This window comes from Apiospora phragmitis, assembly GCF_038363925.1.
Source record: "Apiospora phragmitis strain CBS 135458 chromosome Unknown utg000007l:1.0-2108841.0:1.0-2111359.0, whole genome shotgun sequence".
Classification (NCBI taxonomy): Eukaryota; Fungi; Ascomycota; class Sordariomycetes; order Amphisphaeriales; family Apiosporaceae; genus Apiospora; species Apiospora phragmitis.
This window is the reverse complement of record NW_027117405.1, coordinates 200,565-220,946: the sequence shown is the minus strand read 5'-3', so window position 1 is coordinate 220,946 and position 20,382 is coordinate 200,565. Positions and strand designations below refer to the sequence as shown.

Sequence of the window (20,382 nt, the reverse complement as noted above, 5' to 3'; positions counted from 1 at the left end):
TTCCAGGGCGGGCAATGCTGCTTGGCTCGCTATTGCATGCAACCGCGGCCTGGTACGTATCTACATTTGTAGTTACGGATAATAGCGGTTCCGCTGGCCCTGATTGTTTGTCGATCTGCCAACGGAATGGGAGGGGTTGTTAAAAGAAGCTTCATGCATGGTTATGAAAAGGGGCCATAATGATATAATTACTCAGTAATTACGCAAAGGGGGCTACCATACGTCTTATTGCCTCGGTATTATCCCGGTAGAGCGTCGTCGAGCCGTTACTCTCTCTGCTCGTCGTGCCAAGGCGTTCCGATCTGGAAGGACAACCGTAGCCATAGCGAACTCGAGGCTCAAAATTTGACTGCATGTAATGTGGCATGGAAACCACCAAGATAAAGCAGGCTTGTTTCTGCCTCGACGAACGAGGTCGGATCAAGTGCAGGTCAGCTACGGTATCACCTAATACAATACCTCTCTCTCTCTCTCCGATTATATATATTATCTAATTCCTCGTATACTATCTCTCTGTTTTACATTTCAGGGGTAAGGATTATGCGACGGTAGGTCGTCAAGCTTATATCCCTATCATCCACAACAGAAAGGATAATATGCATAGTCTGGTCTCGACTCAGTACAAGTCCGTCGTCTTTCATTATGGACATACGGGGGTGGCAAATAAAGGGGTCGGGTTGAGCTTACTTGGTTCTTGAGGGGTTCCAACGAAACAACCCCTCCCGTCGGGTCGAGCTTCTCGATACGAATGTCCTCGCTTACCTTGGTAATGACGCCCTCCTGCATCCGCGCCGTCACCTCGCGGTAGTGGAACCAGTCAAACGCCAGCCCGTCGCCGTCGGGATCCCAACTCCCCGACGCCGCGTCCACAACGATGACGGCCCCCTCGCCGAACCGGTAGGACAGCTTCACGGGGTCGGGCCCGCAGGTGCCGTTGACCACGACGACGGGCGCGTGGTTGTTGTTCTTGTTCTGCGCGGTGTTGTTGGCGGTGGTCCACTGCATGCGCGCGGCGAAGTCGTGCTGATACGCCTGCCGCCACCGCCAGATCCCCGCGAAAGCGCTGACGTGGATCTCGCCATCGACCCCAACCGCCACATCCGCCGCGTCGCTGTAGAGCGGGTACCGCCCCGACGCGTCGACGCGCAAGAAGCGCCCACCCCAGCCTCCCCACTCCGGGTGCTCCGGGTCGCCGAGCCCGTTGCGCAGGAGCGGGAAGAAGAGGACGGCGTGTCGCCCTCCATAATAAACGTAAAATTGGGGTAGTGCGCCCCGCCGAGGACGCCAACGCGCACGTGCCGCTGCAGCCAGTCGTTGGTCACGAGCGACGTGTCCGGCCCGCCCCGGTCGAAGTGCCGGTACGCCTCGCCCGAGATGCCGTTCCACGACGCCTGCGTGTACTCGCTGAAGCCGTGCAGGCTGACGACGTAGAACAGCGAAGGGTAGTTCGTGCGCAGCCATGCGCCCGCGTCGTCCTGGTCCGAGATGGCGTAGACGCGCAGCTTGCGCACAAAGGCCGCTACGTCGTCGGGCGACGATGACCGGATTTGTGACACGTGATGCAGCGCCTCGGCCAGCACGCCGGCGCCGCCCCAGAGGCATACGTACAGCGGATCTGCAGCCGAGGCAGCGTCCGCGGCGGCGATGAGCGCGAGGGCCGCGGCGCTTGGGGGAAGCTCCAGCGCGGCGAGGCCGTAGACGGGGTGGCCCTCGTGGACGAGGGCGCGCAGGGCCTCGGCCCGGGGGTAAGCCGCGCCCGCGGGCACGTGGGCGTCCAGCAGGGCCGTGACGTCGGCGTAGGCGTCGAGCACCGTCATGACGGCGGCGGTGTCGAGCGAGTCGTTCTTCCAGACCGAGGTCACGACGGCGAGCCCTTGGAGATCCAGCTCGTTGGCGTACGCCAGGAGGCGCACCAGCGACATCTGGTCGTCGGGCTCATTGCTGATGTCGGTCGCCACGAAGACGCGGTGCTTGTGGGCGTAGCGGGCGGTGGCGCATTGCCGGTCCTCGGGGTAGAGGGAGGAGGTGGAGCCGAGGCATATGCCGAGGAAATAACAGAAGATGAGGAGGAGAACCAGCCGGTAGAGAGGGGCTGGGGTAGCCATGGTGGGGGGAATCACGCGCTGCAGTGCCTATAGAGCGGCATGGCCATGACAGCATGAACTCCGTTGCTGCTGGCGCATCCACGTCTTTTATACAGTGCTACGACCCTCGATGCTTGCCCCAACCCATCTCCCTGAGAAGTTTACACGTCATGGGAACCGGTCTGAACAAACATTGGTCACGAGATAATACCGGTGAGCAACTGCCGCGGCCCCACCTTCTGGATAGTGTGGAGAAGTGCCCCGTGGGGTATGGCCTGTTTATCTGGAGCTCCGGTTCCTTAGTTTTGTTCTCATGCCTGTTTTCCGGCGCATGACCCCGGGGCGCCTAACGAAATCGATACTAGCTAATTCGCCTAGCCTGCTGTTCTAGAAAGACTCCGGCAAGGACACCGGAGTTCTTTACGTTTACCTAGGACCCGGTCGGGGTAGTGCCGACGCAATAGTTACCGGATCGGGAAGAGAAACCCGGCGCCTACTAGCGGGCAGCTGTTCGGAAGAACACCTAGGAACAACATTTGCTTTCTCCCTTCCTCTGACGTGTGAGTAAGCTCTTAGATCTTCGGTTCGGAACGCTCAACTCCCGACCCGAGCCCGGCCGCCTTGGCCAGGATGTCGTGCAGTGCCTCGTCCAAGCCTCTGGAAATCTCATCCACCTCCCTGATCCCCGTTTGCCCATCGTGCTGCTCGGTCTGTCGTACTCGAACCAGACCCGGTTGGCACCAACAATTCTCCCCTTTTGATGATGCTCTTCTTCCCTTTTCTCCTGCTTCTGCGCTGATGAGACAGCCCCCTCTCCCGCTTGCAGCAATACTACGCGTATCGGGGCGTACAGCGCCGTCTTTCCGCAGAGCCGCACCATCCGCGCCGCCTTGTGCGGGTTCCCCTATCTCGTACTGCACGGCCTCTTTGACAGTGGTGGTAGTAACCTTACTATTACTGTTGCTACTCCCATCGCCGCCACCCCGGAGGAGAGGAGGGGCGGTGATGATGGCGGCAGCAGCAGCCTCCGCCCGCAAGATGGGCCCGAAGTCCCGAGGCCGCGCACCGAACCGGCTCAGCGTGGGTAGCATTCTGAGGGCCTCGCCCGCCGCGGCGAGGTCTCCGGCATCGAGGTGGCGCTGGTAGGTGCGGTCCAGTAGCGGCACGGCGGCCTCCAGGGCGGCTTTGGCTTCGGCAAAAGAGCGGCGGCAGGGGACGATGCAGTGTTCCACATGGGCTGTCGCAGAGGAGGAGCCGCATTGGTGGTGTTGAGGGTCTTTCATGGTGTTCTTTCTCTCTCGCAGATTCGAAGTACCAGAACGGGTGGTTGGTTCGGTGTACCACTCCGAGCCAAGAAGTGAAGTTGGCGGGGTTGTGTAGGTGGCTTGACGGATGATTGGCTCAGCTCGAATCACACCAGGGTTTGTTTTAGTTATGCCGTGTGACTTATTACTAACCAAGCCCGTCATACTAGATGGACGAACGGGAGGAGTGTCCGCGATTCTGATCTTGGACTCATATATCTATGGAAGGAATATGAAAAAGCCCCGAGAAGTCCAAACGTCTCCCTGTGCTTTTGCCCTTTACCACAATGGCCTCCCCAGGCAAGTACCTCATTTTGGATCCCTAGCTCGTACGTCCGTTCAATAGTGCGTAATACCCTGTCCTTACCTTGGTACAATAATATCTTTCCACTGCCATCGTCAACTTGCGAAAATGTGAGTCCATACCGCACAGGATATTCCCTGGGGGTGTAAATAGTTGAGGGTGGTGGGATATGCAGCGCTGCAAGCTAGACTTACTAAGAGGCAGCCCCTGGAGAAGCAGACTTTTCTGGTTGGGAAACCCTCCCTCGTACATGGCTCTGCGAAGAAGTGGTTTGAAGGGGGTTCTAGTGGGTGCTGATTCTGCTGCGAAGAACACTCGAGGTCGGAACCAGGGCAAATCAAGACTTACTAGTTGGAACATGCTGCGGAGAAGTTTTCGACGGCTTCCAGTTGAGCCCCGGCATTGACTTCTGAGTCCGGGATCTCCTCCGGTGTGGGATCACCATCTTGCATGGAAAAGATGTCGGCCTCACTAGATCGCCTGAGAATTATTGTGGTCACTAGCCAAGTTTAAGGAAATCGACTTGAGATGCTCAGATACCCCGGCGAATCCCTCTGCCTCGAGCCGTCTCAGGTGCTTGGCGAATTCCTTGGTCGGTCGGTATATTGTATTTCAAGAGCGTGCGGAAGGTCCCCCGAACTCCAGCACACGCACCTGCGAGCGAGCCATGGCGCTCATCAAGATGCGGTAGTCCTGGATGGCCTGAGTCCAGAGACGGCGCCATGCGAGATGGTCGATGCTTTCGGGGCCGACGCAATCCTTCGTGTCCACGGTAACTTTGGCTTCGATATTGATCGCCACCAACTCCACCACCCCTGACAGATTTTTCAGGGCACCAGTGATTTTCCGATGCATGGCATCTCCGCTGAAAGTTGCTTGCTCTCGCAACCTCCCCTATAACCCAAGAACCGAAGTTGTGTGCTTTCTGCCATGGTATTGCACTCCGCCTGTCGCTACTCAGTATCCTTTGTTTATACATACTTACAAAGAAATCCCTTTCGTGAGTTTGTCTTTCAAGCATTGGACGGCCGTTGTCTTCTTGGAAATTTTGAGCTATTAACATCACTAGGGATATATGGAGTCTTTTTCGCCGTAACCTTCGCAGTCGCCACCTTTTCTCACGGCGTTTCTATCGCATCATAGACAGAGGACTGGAACACATCTGCGGCTAGTGATGTTTTGCTGAAGCCAAAGCTCCTGGGTCCCATCCCACCCATCCCTCTAACCCAGTTCAAGACTATAGCCATGTATTCGCGAGCCTGCTAGGAAAGCCCTAGGCAGGATAGCATATAATTAGTATGGTGTTCGCGTGCCTCTCTTCTGGTTCCTCCTGCTATCTCTCACCACATAATACTGGTTAAGTGTTGCTGATCATACAGCCAAAAGAAGCGATTCAGCTATCGGACTAATACAAAGTTGAACCAAGTATAGTGCGAGTTGCATGGAGGTTCTGCCGGAGCGCCCATGGCTGTGCCACCCACACCTTGAACAACTGAGCCATATCTGTCCCAAGCGGGCGAGAAGCATTGGGCCAAGAACAAGGATCCACCTCTGGCTGACAAATACCTTTTCTACGTAAAGTGCATGTCGAGATGCCAGATTTCTTGTGATGATACGCACTTGCAATATTTTAGAGTGAGGTAGCGGGGAACGTCTTCGAACACGATCGAGGCCAGTTTCTGAGTAATTGGGAAGACTGGGCTGGGAAGACTGCCTAATGGTGTCAATCAAGTGGAGTACCATGGGGCAATGGCTGCCTATAGGTTAGGCGGTTGGGTTAGATAGAGGCACGCTAATGCAGGTGCAGCTCCCAAGAAGATTTTGGGCAACTTTGAAAGACATCCCTGTAAAGCGGCTGATATATCAGCAGGAGACGGCATGGCTTCCATACGGGCGTGAGATCGCGATATAAAAGACCGCCTCGCATACTGCTTGGAGGTAAATATCTCTTTTCCATCAAACCAACCAGCTCTCTTCCCATCAAGCCTTCACAAATAACCCAATCTTTCACCATGCCTTCTTACGTCATCACCGGTGTGTCCAGGGGCCTCGGTGTGAGTTCTGCCCACAGCCACGACCGCTGATTATGATGAGTCGAACGACTGACCAATACATCCACCAGTACGAGTTCCTCCGGCAGCTCTCCTCCGATCCCAATGACATCGTCATCGGAACAGTTCGCGACAAGGCCGCGACTCTCAAGAAGATGTCGGCAGATGCGGATCTCAAGGACCGCTCCAACATCCATCTCTTCGAGGTCGAAATGACCAACTACGAGGCCCTCAAGGTGAGGAAGAAGAAACCACCACAAAACGACGCATGCGACTGATTTGCAACGTCCCAGAGAGCCGCGGAGGATGCTGCCAAGATTACCGGCGGGAGCCTGGACTACCTCATTGCCAACGCCGCATACGTTTCGCAGTTCGATGGCTACGACTCCATCGGCGTCTTGTGAGTCTCCTCGCCGCTTTACTCAACAACACAGATATACCAAGAAAAGTCCAAAACTAACCTGGCAAAACCCACTCCAGGGGCACCAACAAGCCGCAGGAGCTCGAGGAGGACCTCAAAAAGGCGTTGAACGTCAACGTCGTCGCGAACATCCACCTCTACAACCTGTTCCTGCCGCTCGTCCTCCGGGGCCAGGCCAAGAAGGTCGTCGTCATCAGCAGCGGGATGGCCGACATGGACCTGGTCAACCAGTACGAGGTCGACATGGGCCCCCTCTACTCCATCAGCAAGGCCGCCATGAACATGGCGACGGCCAAATTCAACGCCCAGTACAAGAAGGAGGGCGTCCTGTTCCTGAGCATGAGCCCGGGCATGGTGGATGTGGGCCATCAGGCAAATTGTGAGTTCCTTTTACGTTTGACATCCTCCCTCTCTCTCTCCCTGGGATGGAGGTCGATGTGTGTGGCCAGTTGTCTGACTCCGAAAACTTTGCTATATTCGCAGTGACCCCAGATCAGGTGGCGGCTATGCAGGGCATGGTGCAGAAGTTTGCCCAGTACGCCCCCCGCTTCACTGGCCCGATTACGCCTGAGGAGTCCGTCCGGGCCATGAGGTCGGTGTGGGAGAAGGCCACGGTGGAAGAGAACGCCGGAGACTTTATCTCCCACAAAGGTAACAAGCAGTGGCTGTAATAGGTGGACCCGCCCCAAGGACGACGTGTCGGGTTCTCCCAAGACAGCTCAGAATGCTAGTTTAGTTTTCAAGTACAAGATGACTGGTAATTATATACACTACTATAACCAGGTCTCGTTCGAAACCTATGTGAATACGGATGCTATTCTATGAACTGGTATGATCGGGCTGACATGATGGCGAATCCAACTTAGAAAACAGTAAGTCCTTGATGAGTTGTGATAATTATATGCACCCGAAAGTTATCCAAGCCAAACGTCAGTAAACACCTTGTATAAGCTTTCATCTCGCAGAGCCCAGAGTAGGTCGAGGATGTTCCACAACTTGATGGGAGATGATGCACTGGATCATGGTACCGCAAGATCGTCCAACTTCAAGGCTTAGATGACTCCTAGTGCTGACCCGGACCCTCGGTTCTGAGCCAATCGGAGAATTTATAGAAGATACAACTGGCTGCGAGAATTTGTAATCAGCCGTTCTAAGGCACAGATAATTACCCACTATTATCATGCCATGCAGTGAGACTTAGAAATAAGCAGGAGCGAAGGTACAATTACAGCAACCGTTCACCTTTCTCCCTATAATTCTCTGAACGTCCGATTCTCAAGATGAATCCCGTGGGACCCGCTACTACGGTACCGTCGAGTCGTGCTACTCGGACGCAGAAGAATGGCGCAGTAGGCGAGCTGAGCATCGGCCTTCGACTCCTTGCCGAATCATGCCCCGAGTTCGCCTACGAGGACCTAATCGGACCCGGCAGAGAAGACCACGAGCACAGGAAAATCCGGCCTCAAGCTGTCATGGCCCAAAGCCGGTGATACGAGACGCGCAGTGGTGGCCAAGACGACTGCCTCGAGTGCAACGACGCATGGAAAAGACGTACAATCGATATCCATGTCGGGTGGTGCCCATATGGTCAATGCGACATCCGGGGATATGGCGGTGCATTACTGCTATACTGGCTCGGTGCCGCTTGGTAAGTCGGTCAATAAGCCGTTACGCCTCACCTCCGGTACTTGGGTACAGTACTGACACAGGAGAACAGCAGCGGATACTTACCCCGTCCTATACGTGCCAATGGCCTGCAATCCACGGTTACTAGGGACTGGCGAGCAAGATCTTTTTGAGTACTGTGGGTTTATCGCCTTCTTTCCCCTTTGTCCGCCGTTATTTCGTTTCCCTTGTGAAGGGGGTCTGGTAGAGAAAGATATATAATCCCCGGAGCTGACCAATAGACCGCAGTCCAGTCCGTTGCTTCGCGGTCCCTTTCCACTTTTGGACAAAACCCTGTCCAGCTAGGCCATATCTTGTTGCGGATTGCTTTTGCGAACAATGATGGCACATCCTTTGGATTGGCCGTGCAGCAGTCCCTGTTCGCCTTCTCTTCGGCACACCAGCACAGCGATTACATGCGGGGCAGTGAACATAAGATTGCCGCCCTCGAGGCCTTGTCGGCTATCTCGGGAAGTGAAATAGACGTCACGGAAGCGGTTCAACACGTAGCTGCTGGCATGCTTCTGTGTTCCTACGAGGTCCGTTGTTACCAAGCTTTTATCAGACCTGACATTAAACATCTACTCGAGCGGCAATGAGAGCGGCACTGACAGAGCCTCACTAGATGCAATATTCATCCTGCACCACAGGTCACTGGTTATCGTACCTCATCGGTATACAGGACATTATCCGGGTCACCGGCCTTGATACGATCTATGGTCACCCTGACTTGATCATGTTACTGGACTGGGTATACTACTACAACGTACTGGCGCGCTTCAGTCGGCAACACTGGCACAGAAAAGAGTTTGCCGGAGTTCAACTTTCTCCAATGAGGCCGCCCCATAGAGAAGAGGCGAGTAAAGCAAGACTGGTCCTACTGTGGAATTTCACTCACTGACTGATTTTTTCCTAGGTCTCTCCAATAGCGGCATCGCGTTTGGCGTATCTCGAGCTGCTCTCGGAGATGTGCGATGGAGCGATTGCTCCCGTCCCACCAGGGGAACCGAGCAGAGACAAGGAGGAGCATCAAAACTACCTGAAAATCCTAGACTGGAAAATTCGAAGCCTCCCTGCCACACCCAGCTGCGACTCTGAAGCCGATTCCGAGGCGAAACTAGAGCTATACCGACTCGCCATGCTGATCTACCTAAACCGAGCCTCGCGGAATGTACTGGGCCAAGCAGCCAGGATGCTGCAGCAAGTTGACCAAGGATACGCCATCTTGTCCAGCTTGGCGTTTTGCGACCAGCAGTTCCCCGTCTTCATGCTCGGCTGTGAGGCGCGTAGTGACGGGGAGCGAGAAGCGGTGCTTGGCCTGATCCAGCGGACCGAGGAACATGGCACCTGCCGAGCGTTCAACTATGTAAAGCGCTTGCTGGAGGCACTCTGGACGCAGAAGGATCTGGCTTTTGGCCGTGATCTCACGTACTGGGACCAACTTAGCGACGTTATGAGCAGGTGTGTGGTTCTGCCTACCTTTGTGTAATCATGTAGTGTATATACTCGTATAACTTATGTGGGATATGACTGTGTGTTCCAAGGCTGTTAATGTACCAACCACACTAACCGACTGGCATTGGTTGATTGGTTAGTCATGACTAGCCGGTTGGTTGATGTTTTCGGTTATTTAAGAGCCTGTGGTTTAGTTGATTAATGGTTGGTTAACTAGTTAACTGGCATGTATTATTTAGTAAAAATTTTTTAATATTAAGTTATTTATTTTACTTCTTAACTTTATTATTATAACTATATATCGATATATATTACCTCGTTATTTATTTTATTTATTATTTCTATTATAATTATTAAAAATATTAAATCGATCTTATAAATAATACTAGTTTTATATTAAAATTAAAGCGTTAATAAGATCTCTATAATCGTAATATTAAAAGAATAGCGGGCTATAATTAATAAACGATTAATTATAAAGAGTAACCTCTTGTATTTAACTAATATAACTTATATAATAAGGGAATTTAATATTATAAAAAAAGCCGAGGGTATTTCGAACGTTACCGATACTAGTATTCTATTAGATTTAATATATTCGAATCGAAAGGCTCGATCGGTTTATTATATTATCGTATATATTTATTATAAGGCGCCTCGTTATCGTCGGATATAATTTAATAATATATTTAATTATTCTTAACGAGTTAAAAAGATTTTTTATCTCGGTTTATCGAGTTATTAAAATTAATGTATTTATTCTTTTAATATATAAAGAATAACTTATTAAGCTAATCGCTTTAATTAATAATAACGACGAGGATTTAAAGCTTATTAACTAGTTCTTTTTTTCTTATTATTTATAATAACTAGCGGTTATCTCTTACCCTTTTTTTTAAATATATAATTATATTATAGTTATTATTTAATAAAAGATTTAATAACGCTTTAATAACTAAGTTTAAAATATAACCGAAATAGTGACCGTGTTAATAATTTTTTTTAAAACTAAGTTAAAAATTAATATAATTTATTACGATATTTATATTACTAACGTTATTAAATATAAAATACTTAACTTTATTATAAATATTATACGCGTTAACGACTTTAATTATAACTTTATTAATATTTTTCTTAAAATAATAATTAATAACTTTTAAGAGTTTAAAAATAATTTTCTAAAGTTAATTAATTAACGCGTTACGAAAGAAATACGTGATACTATATATATTTACTTTATTAATAATACGTTATTAATTAAAAATAAAGTAAACTTACTTAAGCACGTTGTGTAATACACGTAAAATAATTTATTAATAACGTTTAAATTTAAAAATAACGCGTACTTATATAATATTTCGACTTATTAAAACTTAGTGTACTTTAATTTAAAGGTTTAAATATATATAAATAACGTATAATTTTTAAAACTCGATTTAATAAAAAAAATAAAGAGTTATTAATAATTTATTAAATTTATAACTATTTAAAGTATTATTTATTAAAAGATTTAATTAGTTTATAAATTATTATATTTTTATAAAGATGTTATTAATTAATATATCCTATAAACGAATATCTCACACAAGCGAATATCTCACTTTTATAAATTTCCTTATAGCCTTAACCTTTTTTTATATTCTTTTACGTTCGAAAATATTATAACTTTAAAAAAAGAGTAATATAATTTTAGCGTTTTAAACGCTTTAAAAAAACTTAATTTTAAACGTATAAAAAGCTATATTAATTTATTATATTTTATTAAAAACTTTATAACGTAAACGAAATAATTAATTTATACGATACGAAATATTTATAAATTCTTAAAAGTTTTTAAATTTTTAAAAAATGCGATTATTCGATATATTATTAATTTAAATACGCGATCGTTTCTTCCCCGGCTAAGTAATATAAAAGATATAGCGAATTAATTATTTAATTTACGCGACGCGAGACGCGTCGGCGTTAACTAGGCCTTTAACTTTATACGATAATAATTAGACTTCCGGACGCGTTTTAATTAAAGAATCGATTATTAAAAAATATTTTATAAAAATCCCGACGCGTATCGCGCGTAGTTTATTTTCGTACGGAATATAATTTATAAATACGGGATTTAAAAAGAGGATATTTATAACTTCGACGAGACCGGCTTTTTTATAAATTAAATCTCGTTTAAAATAATCGTAACTACTTCTAATCGATACGAAAAGCCTAAGGTAATATAATAAAAGAACCGGGAATAGGTTATAATTATTTAAGGTGTCGGATCATACGGTTACGCTATCCCTCCGTATATTATCTTTACCGGGAAAACGCACCTCTTTTTTTAATACGAAAACAGCCTATTACCGAAGGATTAGGTGATCGCAATTACTAAAAATAGCTAGACTACGAATAAAAAAGGCGAGGACTAGATTCGATACTTTAATTAATATATTAGGTCTCGTACGAAAGGTCGTTATTGTTTCTTAATCCTAGACGGCTACGAAAACTACTACTCGATAACTTTCGAGCTCTATTATAAAAAAAACTCGATTATTATATTTTATATACTTTTTTATTCGTTATATAAGCTTTAACCTTTTAATATCGGCTATTTTTATACATTAAAAAAGGCGTATAAAAAAGAAATTAAATATTTTATACGGGCGTATATTACCTATATCTTAAAAGAGGATTTCTTACCAACGTTTTAAACGTTCTAGGCGACTTTCACCGTTTCGAATATACGAGAAGGCTTTCGAGGGATAGGACTCGTCCCGTACAATCCGGAATATATTATTTCACAATTAAATATAAAGCTACGTATTTTAACACCTTTAGGGACGTTTTCTGGCCTACTTATTCCTTAAGAATTAAAAACTTTAAACAACTCGATTAAGGCTTAATCCTAAACCGAATACGTTCGAAACCGTATCGTACAGCATTAAAATAACTTTTTAATATTTATTTTAACTAGCTTTAATTAGATTATAAAAGTTATAACATATATTATATACCGAGTTACTTTTTTAAAAGGTAAGAACGCGATATTTTAAAAAATAAATAAAATGTTTAGCCGACGCCGCCGTACGAAAAAAAAACGGCTATAAAATAAAAAATTATTTTATATATAAATTAAAAAAAATTTATAGTTTTAAAAAGATATTAATAAATAGTTATAAAACAAATCGCGTCGGAGAAATAATTATATAAAAACGTTTAGGACACGTTTATAACGCTATAAAATCTACGGAGAACCCGGGTATAATATACGTACTTATTAAAATAATATAGAAATATTTAAAAATAAGGATTCCGATTAATTTTAATATATTAAATACGTTATAATAAAATTAATTTATATTTTATTAAAAGAGGTATAAAAAAATAAAACATTCGCTTATATAAGATATTCGCTTATAGGATACGTTAAGATTTATATAAATAATTAAACTTTAATAATAATCGTTAATATTAATATTATACTTAATCTCTTTTAACTTTTTTTATTAATAAATATAGTAATATAATACTTTTTTTAAAAATAACCTATTATATTTTTTAAACCTTAATTAATAACAGCCTTAAACTATAGCGTTTAATTAATAGTATAGATCTTATTTATTTAATATCTTTTATTCTTAAATTAAAAATCGAATTTAAACTTTTAAACTTAAGCTTCGCGTGGCCTAATTGTGATCGTTAAGATTTAGTTAAAGTATTTATTAAAAAAAGCTTACGTTTATAATTTAATAATAATTAAAGGTTTAACTTAATTAACTTAATAATAATAAAGTATAATATTAATATTAATAATAAAGATTATAATATTATATTTTAATAAAGGGCAGCTTTCGGTCTAACTTATTAATTAGTATAAAATAATAACACTAAAAATAATTACGATACATAACTAAATTTAATAAAAAAAAGCCTTACATTAACCTAATACACCTAAACTACTAATTAGGTGGCTCACCAAGGCAATCTTGGTTAATTGGTGTGATACACCAAAAGGCTCTTGGTTGGTGGCTCACCAAGGCTGTATGATTGGTTGGTTACCAATCATGGTGGTTTCGGTTGGTGCATTGACAGCCTTGGTGTGTTCTGTATATCCAAGTAGCCCAGAGTCATTCCCGGCCGATGTTACTGTTGTAGTAATACATTAGCGGTTTGAGTTGTGCCCAGCTCGAATACGTGCTGTGGGAAGCATAGACTATGGTCACAGGGTCATTGTGGACATGCGAAGTTGTGTCATTATTCTCATTAAACCCATCCTCGAAAGCAAAGAACGCCATCCGCAATGCCCATGCCAGTAACCGGTAACCTTCATCCTATTGTGAATCTGAATATCCTGTCTCGGGCCTTGACGTTTATCGTCATCTGGGTCGAAACATTCAGCTCCCAACGAATCGGCTTCATGCCATCTTCAATCCAAAAATGGAATTTCTCCTCAGCGATACACCGGCGGTGTGTTCCACCACGGGCAACTTAATCAAAAAGCAAATGCCATGACATGCATGACGTGCAACGCCTGAAACCGAACGACCGACCACCTATCACTGTTATCGTCCCTATTGCTGCCGCCTATCCACCTTCCCCACCCCACCCCCATCCTCAACCTGCGCAACCAAGTCCCGCGCCTGCCGGCTCCGCGGCACCCAACCCAGCTGCACGACCCCGAGCACCGCGCACCCAGCACAACTGAACCAAGCCGCCGCGCTGCCGCCCGCCGCATAAATAACGCCGACGAGCGGCGGCCCCACGGTGCGCGCCAGGCAGCACCCGCTCATCGCGGCGCCGTTGACCCGCCCCAGCACGCGCGGGCTCGGCGTCGCGTCCTTGAGCAGGATCAGGGCGCAGGGGATCGCGATGATGCCGAAGACGCTCTGCAGCACGAGGGCGAGGTAGACGAACGCGGACTGCTGCCCGCCGCCCGGGAAGGCTGACACGAACGGCATCACGATGTAGGCGAGCGGGTACAGCACGACCATGGCGACGAAGGAGCGCCACACGCCGACGCGGTCCACGAAGGGCGGAAGACGAGGCCTTGGATCAGCAGGCCCAGGACGCCGTTGACCGACAGGTACACGCCCACGTCGTGCACGGTGTAGCCGAGCCCGCCGCGCAGGTCGAGGCGGCCGCCGCCGGAGAATAGCCCGGCGCGGGCTGGTCCAGGAGGTGCGTCGGCAGCAGCGTGACGAAGGCCATCTGGTGGTAGGAGACGATGACCAGGGCGACGATCAGCATGATGACGGTGAAGTTCCAAGGCCCGGTCCTAGAAAACCCCTTTTTGTTGGTGGAAGACGATGTCGTCGGGTAGCAGTGCCGCTACTACTGGAGCCACTACCCTCTGCGGCTTCTTGCTGTTGTTCCCTCATAACCTCGGCGTTCGTATCCGTAGCGGCCGTCGTGGTACTGCCGTGGCCCACCCGAATGGCGGCATGCACGGTGCCGAACGAAGAGCGGCGGAGGTCGAAGTTGGGCTGCACGGGGACGGGGAGGCCCTCCTCGATGAACTGGGGTCGGGACAGGCTCGTCGAGACGAGGAGGAGCGTCGGCGCGCCGCGGTCGCCTCGCTGCTGCCGCCGTCACTACTAAATCGACCCCTATGAGCATTTCTGGCTGCCGCCGTAAGCGGCGTGTTCTCATCAACGTCCGCGTCGTCATCATCTACCACAGCAGCACCATCGTCAGCGTTATCGGCGGCGGCGTTGGCCTTCCGGGCGCTGCGCGGGTTCGTCTCCTCGAGGAAGAAGAGGCCCTGGACGATGGCCAGCACGACGACGGCGACGGCGACCAGGTTGGGCAGCAGGTACGGGTAGCGGCCGAAGAGGCCGTCGGCCGGGAACAGGTCCGGGTAGAAGCGCGCCGGCTGGGCCAGGAAGCCGCCCATGGCGGAGCCGATGATGCCGCCCAGGGTCCAGACGAAGGGTTGGGTGGCGTAGGCCTTGGCTGTCTTATCTTGTCAGCTACAATCAAAGAGAATACCCCCCAAAAAAAAGAAAGAAAAAGTCGAAGACAACTACTAACGTTCATGCTCCGGCACCTTCACCATCTCCGCCACCATAGTCTGCATCACCGCCACATTCCCATTCAGCGCCCCGCCCACGAACCGCGCCAGCAAGGCGACCCAGTAGTTGGTGCTCAGCCCGAACAGCAGACTCGACAGCGCGACGCCGCCCAGCCCCGCCAGCACGACGGGCTTGCGGCCGACGCGGTCCGAGAGAGCGCCCCAGCCCATGGCCGTCAGGGCCTCGGCGACGGCGTAGGCCGAGACCAGCAGGCCCGCGTAGAAGGGGCGTCGCGCGCGTCGCCGCCGCCGTGCAGGTCTTTGACCATCTCGTAGGTGTAGGCCAGGATGGAGTTGAAAGCGATGGGCTCTGAGAAGCGGCATATTGCTGTGTGGCAGCATCAAGTCAGTCAAGGGGGCGGACGGACGGAAGTGAGGGATGGGTGGCGGGGTTCGATAGCGAAGGCTGTGGTGGTGCATGTTTTCTTCATCTGATAAAGAAGCCATTCTTTTTAAAGATACTGCATGGGTTTGGAACATGCCTAAATATCTAAAGTGCACGGCAGGAAAGTGTCAATCTTACCCAAGACGGTCAGCTGCCGCGTCGGAAAGGCATAAGGATCCCGCTTCTGGAGCCGAGGCATACTGTAGTATGTAAGTACTTGCAAAGCGAGATGAGCGCACTTCTTCAAGTCTTTTCCTTCTTCTTTCCCGGCCCTGTTCTTCTTCTGCTACCGAAAACGAACAGGTATGGCGCAAGGTAGAAAAGGAAATGAAGAAAAAGAAAAGAGAAACTGTAAAACGATATATAACGCCTATTCCTCTCTCCCCAATCAGCTTAGTTATAAATACGAAAATGTCTGATTGCTCCAAGACAAAAAAAAAAAAGACTCCGAGTTGGCGAGCAAGGCAAACCAGACGCTCTTTCACCCCACCATTTCTCTAGAATCTTGCAGCAGAGCGGGGCGCCGATCACATTCGGTGAACCGGTGACGAAACAGCTTCCGGTGGAGATCCCTTTTTTTCAAAAGTGGTATGTTGTGTTATACAATACGAACAGAGATGCATGCATACAAACATTCTTCTACAGTATGGGCGGGCAGCCCTACAAATCAGCTGGCGGATCTCTAGGATAAGCAGCACTAGGTGCTAGGTAGGTTATCTCCTTGGCGCGAGAAAGAGGGCGAGAAGGGGTTGGTTGTTGGTTGGCGATATCCGCCCGTTGGAAAAGAGAGCGATAGAAAAGCCGAGCAGGGATCTATGCAGTAGCGTGTGGGAAGAAGGTAACTGTTCCCATTGGGCCACCACCATGCTATCAAATGCCATCGCTTCCATTGCATCGCAAACTTGTGCATGGCAGGGAGCATCTGTATGTAGGGAACACCCTGAACTCAAGCTTACTCTATCTGCCCGGTTATCGGCATTCTGGATCGGGCCTACTACATCACTGGCAGATGGGCCACATAAGTCACAGTCGCAGTGGGGAGAAACATAAAGAGCGTCCGATACATTAGAAGATGCCACCATCTCGGCGAAAGAATTAACTGCATTCATCATTGGTGGAAAGGTACGCACTTCAATCTACCATCGAGTGTAGCAATAGTCCGGTCCGAGTCTAACTAACTAGCTGCCCATGTTGTTACATGCATTTTTTGGACCACCTTCCTTCCCATGCGCTTGCTGCCTCCCTCTCCTCTTCAGAGCCGTCTGCATCATTCGTCGTCGGGGGTGCTGCAACTGTATTTATCTGTATCTCTCATCTTGCCACGAAATCAAAGCCAAAGCCAATGTGAATGTTGATTATGTAACGCCTCAAACTCCATATGCCAGCTTACACGACCCCTCTCCATGTTGCCCGGCCCGCGCCCAGCTCAATCGTCCTCGTATCTCGGACCGCTGGCGGCAGGTGTCTCGGCAGCCCAAGCTCCAGGCGTCGGAGCGTTGACGGCATAGGAGAAACCGCTGGCCGCCGGGGTGGGAGCAGCCGCAGCCGGGGTGGGAGCACTTTCAGCTCCCCAGCCGCTCTGCCAGCCACCACCAGGCGTGGGCGCATTCATGGCACCAGGCGTAGGCGCGCTGTAGGCACCAGGGGTCGGCGCATTCATGGCGGCAGGTGTAGGCGCTCCTAGTAGACCAGCACCAGGCGTGGGTGCGTCGTACGCGCCAGATCCTCCACTGGCACCCGGCGTGTAGCCCCATGTGTCACCTCCGCTCGCGCCAGGAGTGGGCGCAGCGCCGTACGGGGTCTTTGATCCAGAACCCCAGGGGTCCGAAGAGCCACTGCCGCCATAGGGCGTCTTGGAACCGTGACCGAACGAATCTGGTGCGGGAGTCTTGGAGCCACTAGACCAAGCAGGTGTCCTGCCACCAGCTCCGCCGTAGGCTGTGCGGTTGCCGTCGTAGGGGTTGACTGTTCTAGAGCCATCCGCTGCTGCCCAAGCCGGCGTGCGTCCACCATCACCATTCCGGTTCCAGGCTGGTGTACGACCACCCGCACCCGCCGAAGGGGTCTTCCACGCCGGTGTGCGGGACGAGGCAGAAGCCATGGGAGTGCGTCCTCCCGCATTGGCCCAGTCGGGAGCAGCCCGATCTCCTCCAGGACGTCCCATGCCAAACGCACCTGGCTTCCGACTGTCGTAGTTCTTGATGACATTACCGCTAACACTGTCGCGAACTACCACGTCGCTCTTGGCAACACTAACGATCTTGCTCTTGGTGTGAAGCTCGATGCGGGCATGTGTGTCGGTAGTGTCCTTGACACGCCCCAGCAAGCCCTTGTAGCCTCCCTTCTTGATGGTAACGGTCTGGCCGATGAGACGATCACGGCCGAACATCTGCTTGGGAGGGCCCATGTTGCCCTGCTTTTCGGGTCGCTTGGCGGCCGGGTTCATCGAGCTCAGATCGGGGCCGCCGGCGGCAGCATTGATACGGCCACCCTTGGCTGAAATGGTGGCCACATTGCTGACCTTGGATACAAAAATACCCGCGTTCTCATTCGTCGCGTTGGTGTGGCAGAACACATAGGTGCGATGAATGTGCACAATCTTGCCCTGTCGGCCCATGCCGCCGTATTCCTTAACCACGTCGTCGGGTCTTATCTCGGCGCCGTTGCGGTCGGCGGCCACGGCAAGCTTGCGTCTCGGGAGCTTGTTGGCGATTTGCGAAGGCATGATATGACGCTTGTCACCGTTCTGGTCCAAAATCACCATCGACTCGCGGTCAATCTTGACGATGCAGCCGACAGTCGTAGGGTCAAGTTGAACCAGGTCAGTCATCTCGTATTGGCCGAGGGACCCTTGGCCACCAATGTCGCTTGCCTCCCGCAAATCTTTGCTGAAGACGGTGATTTCGGTGTTGGTCTGGTCTGTCAACAGAGTGACCCGATCTTCCGAGATCTTCACGACCATACCAACTTCCTCGCGGTACTTGCTACCTCCGATGACCTTGACGTGGTCACCAGGTCGGAAGCGTTTGCGGAGACCCTTGGTAGGCACCTCAATGGTTTGTCCAGCCAGATCGCCTGAAACGACCTCCATGGTGACGATGTCACCCTGCACATTCGTGGCCTTGCCCACCACACCCTTTTGCTCACCGTCGTAGACCTCAACAACATCACCGGGAAGGTAGGTAACATTGACAGTGCTGTCTTTCAGACTGGCGGCCAGGGACTTGAGATCGATGTTCTCAACACCATCCTCGCCACCGGAGGCGAACTTGGTGACTTCCTCGAGGGTCGGGTTGACATCCTTGATGGTCAAGTGCTGGATCTTGATATCCTTGACCTGGAAACCCTTTTCGAATTCGTCGCCGTTGTATTGCCAATTGTTAGTTTGGGGGTTTCCGGTGATGTACCGGGGATGTCTCTTCCGGGCCTCAACCTCGCTGAACAGCTTCTGGGGTGGTCGAGGGCCAGGGCCCATGGGGCGCTTGCGCTTGCCATCGGGTGTCGTAGCCGCCAGAGCATCGTCGCGCAGACCGTAATCAAGACGAGGGATGAACTTGACTCTTGCCTCCAGGCCATTGTCTGTTATATCAATGACCTGCGCAAGATCGCCAGAGTGCTTGGGCGGGCGGCGCAGACGAACCCACGCGCCAGGCTCGAGAGTGGGCGTCTTCTGCACGCGCAAGAGATCGGGCATCTCCTTGATATCGACCAAGATGAGTTTCGTTCGGGGGTACACGTTAAGCATGCCTTCGAGCGCTTGGAGGATATCGGTCTGTCGCTGAGCTTCGACGTAGATGAGACCCTTCATGACGGAGTTGGGACCACCCCTCTCGAAGGCGGCCGTGATGCCAAGCTCGTCCTTGGTGCCCTGCTTCTGCTGGATTCTCTGCATGATGGAGAAGACGACCTCGCGTTCCTTGCCCTCCTTGCAGCGAACTCCCCAGATGCTCGGGTCATCCACACTAGGGAGTAGGAGTCGCTGGGGCACCACGGCAGACTCGCCCATGCCGCGGGCGGATCGCTTGTTTCCATACTGCTTCTTGAGGCGTTCGGCTTCCTGTTCGAGGTCCATGTCGTTTTCCATCTCCCGTCTGCGGTCAAGCTCGCGATGGCGGGCATCGTCTTCGCGGGCGAACTGCTCGGCCTCGCCGGCCTCGGTGTGCTCGATGAAGCCTTCGTGTTCGGCATCGTCCTCGTCTTCTTCGTCCTCATCCTCATCGTCGACTTCGGCTTCGAGCTCGAAGAAGGCGCTGCGCTTGTCCTTCCGACGGGCGCGTTTGCGACGGTGACCCTGGTGCAAAGGGGGTTAGCCACAAGCATGGTAGCGGCGTTTTTCGCCACACGGTACTCACCTGTATCTCTTCGTCTTCCTCATCCTCATCTTCTTCCTCGTCCTCTTCATCATCGTTGTTTCCGGCTACGTCGTCCTCGTCGCCCTCGCCCTCTTCATCTTCCTCGTCGGCGGCGTCATTTCGTGCAGGCGACGGCTTCCTCGTCTGGCGGGGAGAGGATTCCACGTCCTCGTCATTGTCGGCAGCAGCGTGGCCTTCGTCGTCACTGACGTCGGCAGGCGCAGGGTTGAAGTCCTCTTCCTCTTCGGAATCCTCAGGCTGGTCGTGATCCCGTGGATCGCTCATTTTGACGACGTGGTG

General features: G+C 50.0%; 8 protein-coding genes across 8 annotated transcripts; 3 read left to right on the top strand and 5 right to left on the bottom strand.

Annotated features, from left to right (window-relative positions):
• Nucleotides 1–266: 266 nt before the first annotated feature.
• PG994_007045 (uncharacterized protein) lies at nt 267–2,105 on the bottom strand (the record flags this gene model as incomplete). Its single annotated transcript, XM_066858454.1, has 3 exons — nt 267–302; nt 688–1,111; nt 1,228–2,105. 3 exons carry the CDS (start codon nt 2,103–2,105, stop codon nt 267–269), a joined length of 1,338 nt encoding a protein of 445 aa, XP_066715396.1.
• A 551-nt stretch (nt 2,106–2,656) lies between these two features.
• PG994_007044 (uncharacterized protein) lies at nt 2,657–3,367 on the bottom strand (the record flags this gene model as incomplete). Its single annotated transcript, XM_066858453.1, has 1 exon — nt 2,657–3,367. The coding sequence occupies one exon, from the start codon at nt 3,365–3,367 to the stop codon at nt 2,657–2,659; it is 711 nt and encodes a 236-aa protein (XP_066715395.1).
• A 937-nt stretch (nt 3,368–4,304) lies between these two features.
• On the bottom strand, nt 4,305–4,547 carry PG994_007043 (uncharacterized protein; the record flags this gene model as incomplete). The annotated part of the gene is made up of 1 exon (XM_066858452.1): nt 4,305–4,547. The coding sequence occupies one exon, from the start codon at nt 4,545–4,547 to the stop codon at nt 4,305–4,307; it is 243 nt and encodes an 80-aa protein (XP_066715394.1).
• A 1,157-nt stretch (nt 4,548–5,704) lies between these two features.
• PG994_007042 (short chain dehydrogenase (AtsC)) lies at nt 5,705–6,835 on the top strand (the record flags this gene model as incomplete). The annotated part of the gene is made up of 5 exons (XM_066858451.1): nt 5,705–5,746; nt 5,815–5,979; nt 6,037–6,143; nt 6,224–6,543; nt 6,648–6,835. The coding sequence occupies 5 exons, from the start codon at nt 5,705–5,707 to the stop codon at nt 6,833–6,835; spliced, it is 822 nt and encodes a 273-aa protein (XP_066715393.1).
• A 609-nt stretch (nt 6,836–7,444) lies between these two features.
• Nucleotides 7,445–7,654, top strand: PG994_007041 (uncharacterized protein; the record flags this gene model as incomplete). Its single annotated transcript, XM_066858450.1, has 1 exon — nt 7,445–7,654. The coding sequence occupies one exon, from the start codon at nt 7,445–7,447 to the stop codon at nt 7,652–7,654; it is 210 nt and encodes a 69-aa protein (XP_066715392.1).
• A 76-nt stretch (nt 7,655–7,730) lies between these two features.
• On the top strand, nt 7,731–9,318 carry PG994_007040 (uncharacterized protein; the record flags this gene model as incomplete). The annotated part of the gene is made up of 4 exons (XM_066858449.1): nt 7,731–7,812; nt 8,079–8,368; nt 8,455–8,703; nt 8,746–9,318. 4 exons carry the CDS (start codon nt 7,731–7,733, stop codon nt 9,316–9,318), a joined length of 1,194 nt encoding a protein of 397 aa, XP_066715391.1.
• A 4,528-nt stretch (nt 9,319–13,846) lies between these two features.
• PG994_007039 (TCR1-like protein) lies at nt 13,847–15,669 on the bottom strand (the record flags this gene model as incomplete). Its single annotated transcript, XM_066858448.1, has 5 exons — nt 13,847–14,321; nt 14,357–14,483; nt 14,608–14,854; nt 14,929–15,227; nt 15,306–15,669. The coding sequence occupies 5 exons, from the start codon at nt 15,667–15,669 to the stop codon at nt 13,847–13,849; spliced, it is 1,512 nt and encodes a 503-aa protein (XP_066715390.1).
• Nucleotides 15,670–17,156: 1,487 nt separating this feature from the next.
• PG994_007038 (Transcription elongation factor SPT5) lies at nt 17,157–20,367 on the bottom strand (the record flags this gene model as incomplete). The annotated part of the gene is made up of 2 exons (XM_066858447.1): nt 17,157–20,021; nt 20,083–20,367. The coding sequence occupies 2 exons, from the start codon at nt 20,365–20,367 to the stop codon at nt 17,157–17,159; spliced, it is 3,150 nt and encodes a 1,049-aa protein (XP_066715389.1).
• Between the last annotated feature and the right edge of the window lie 15 nt (nt 20,368–20,382).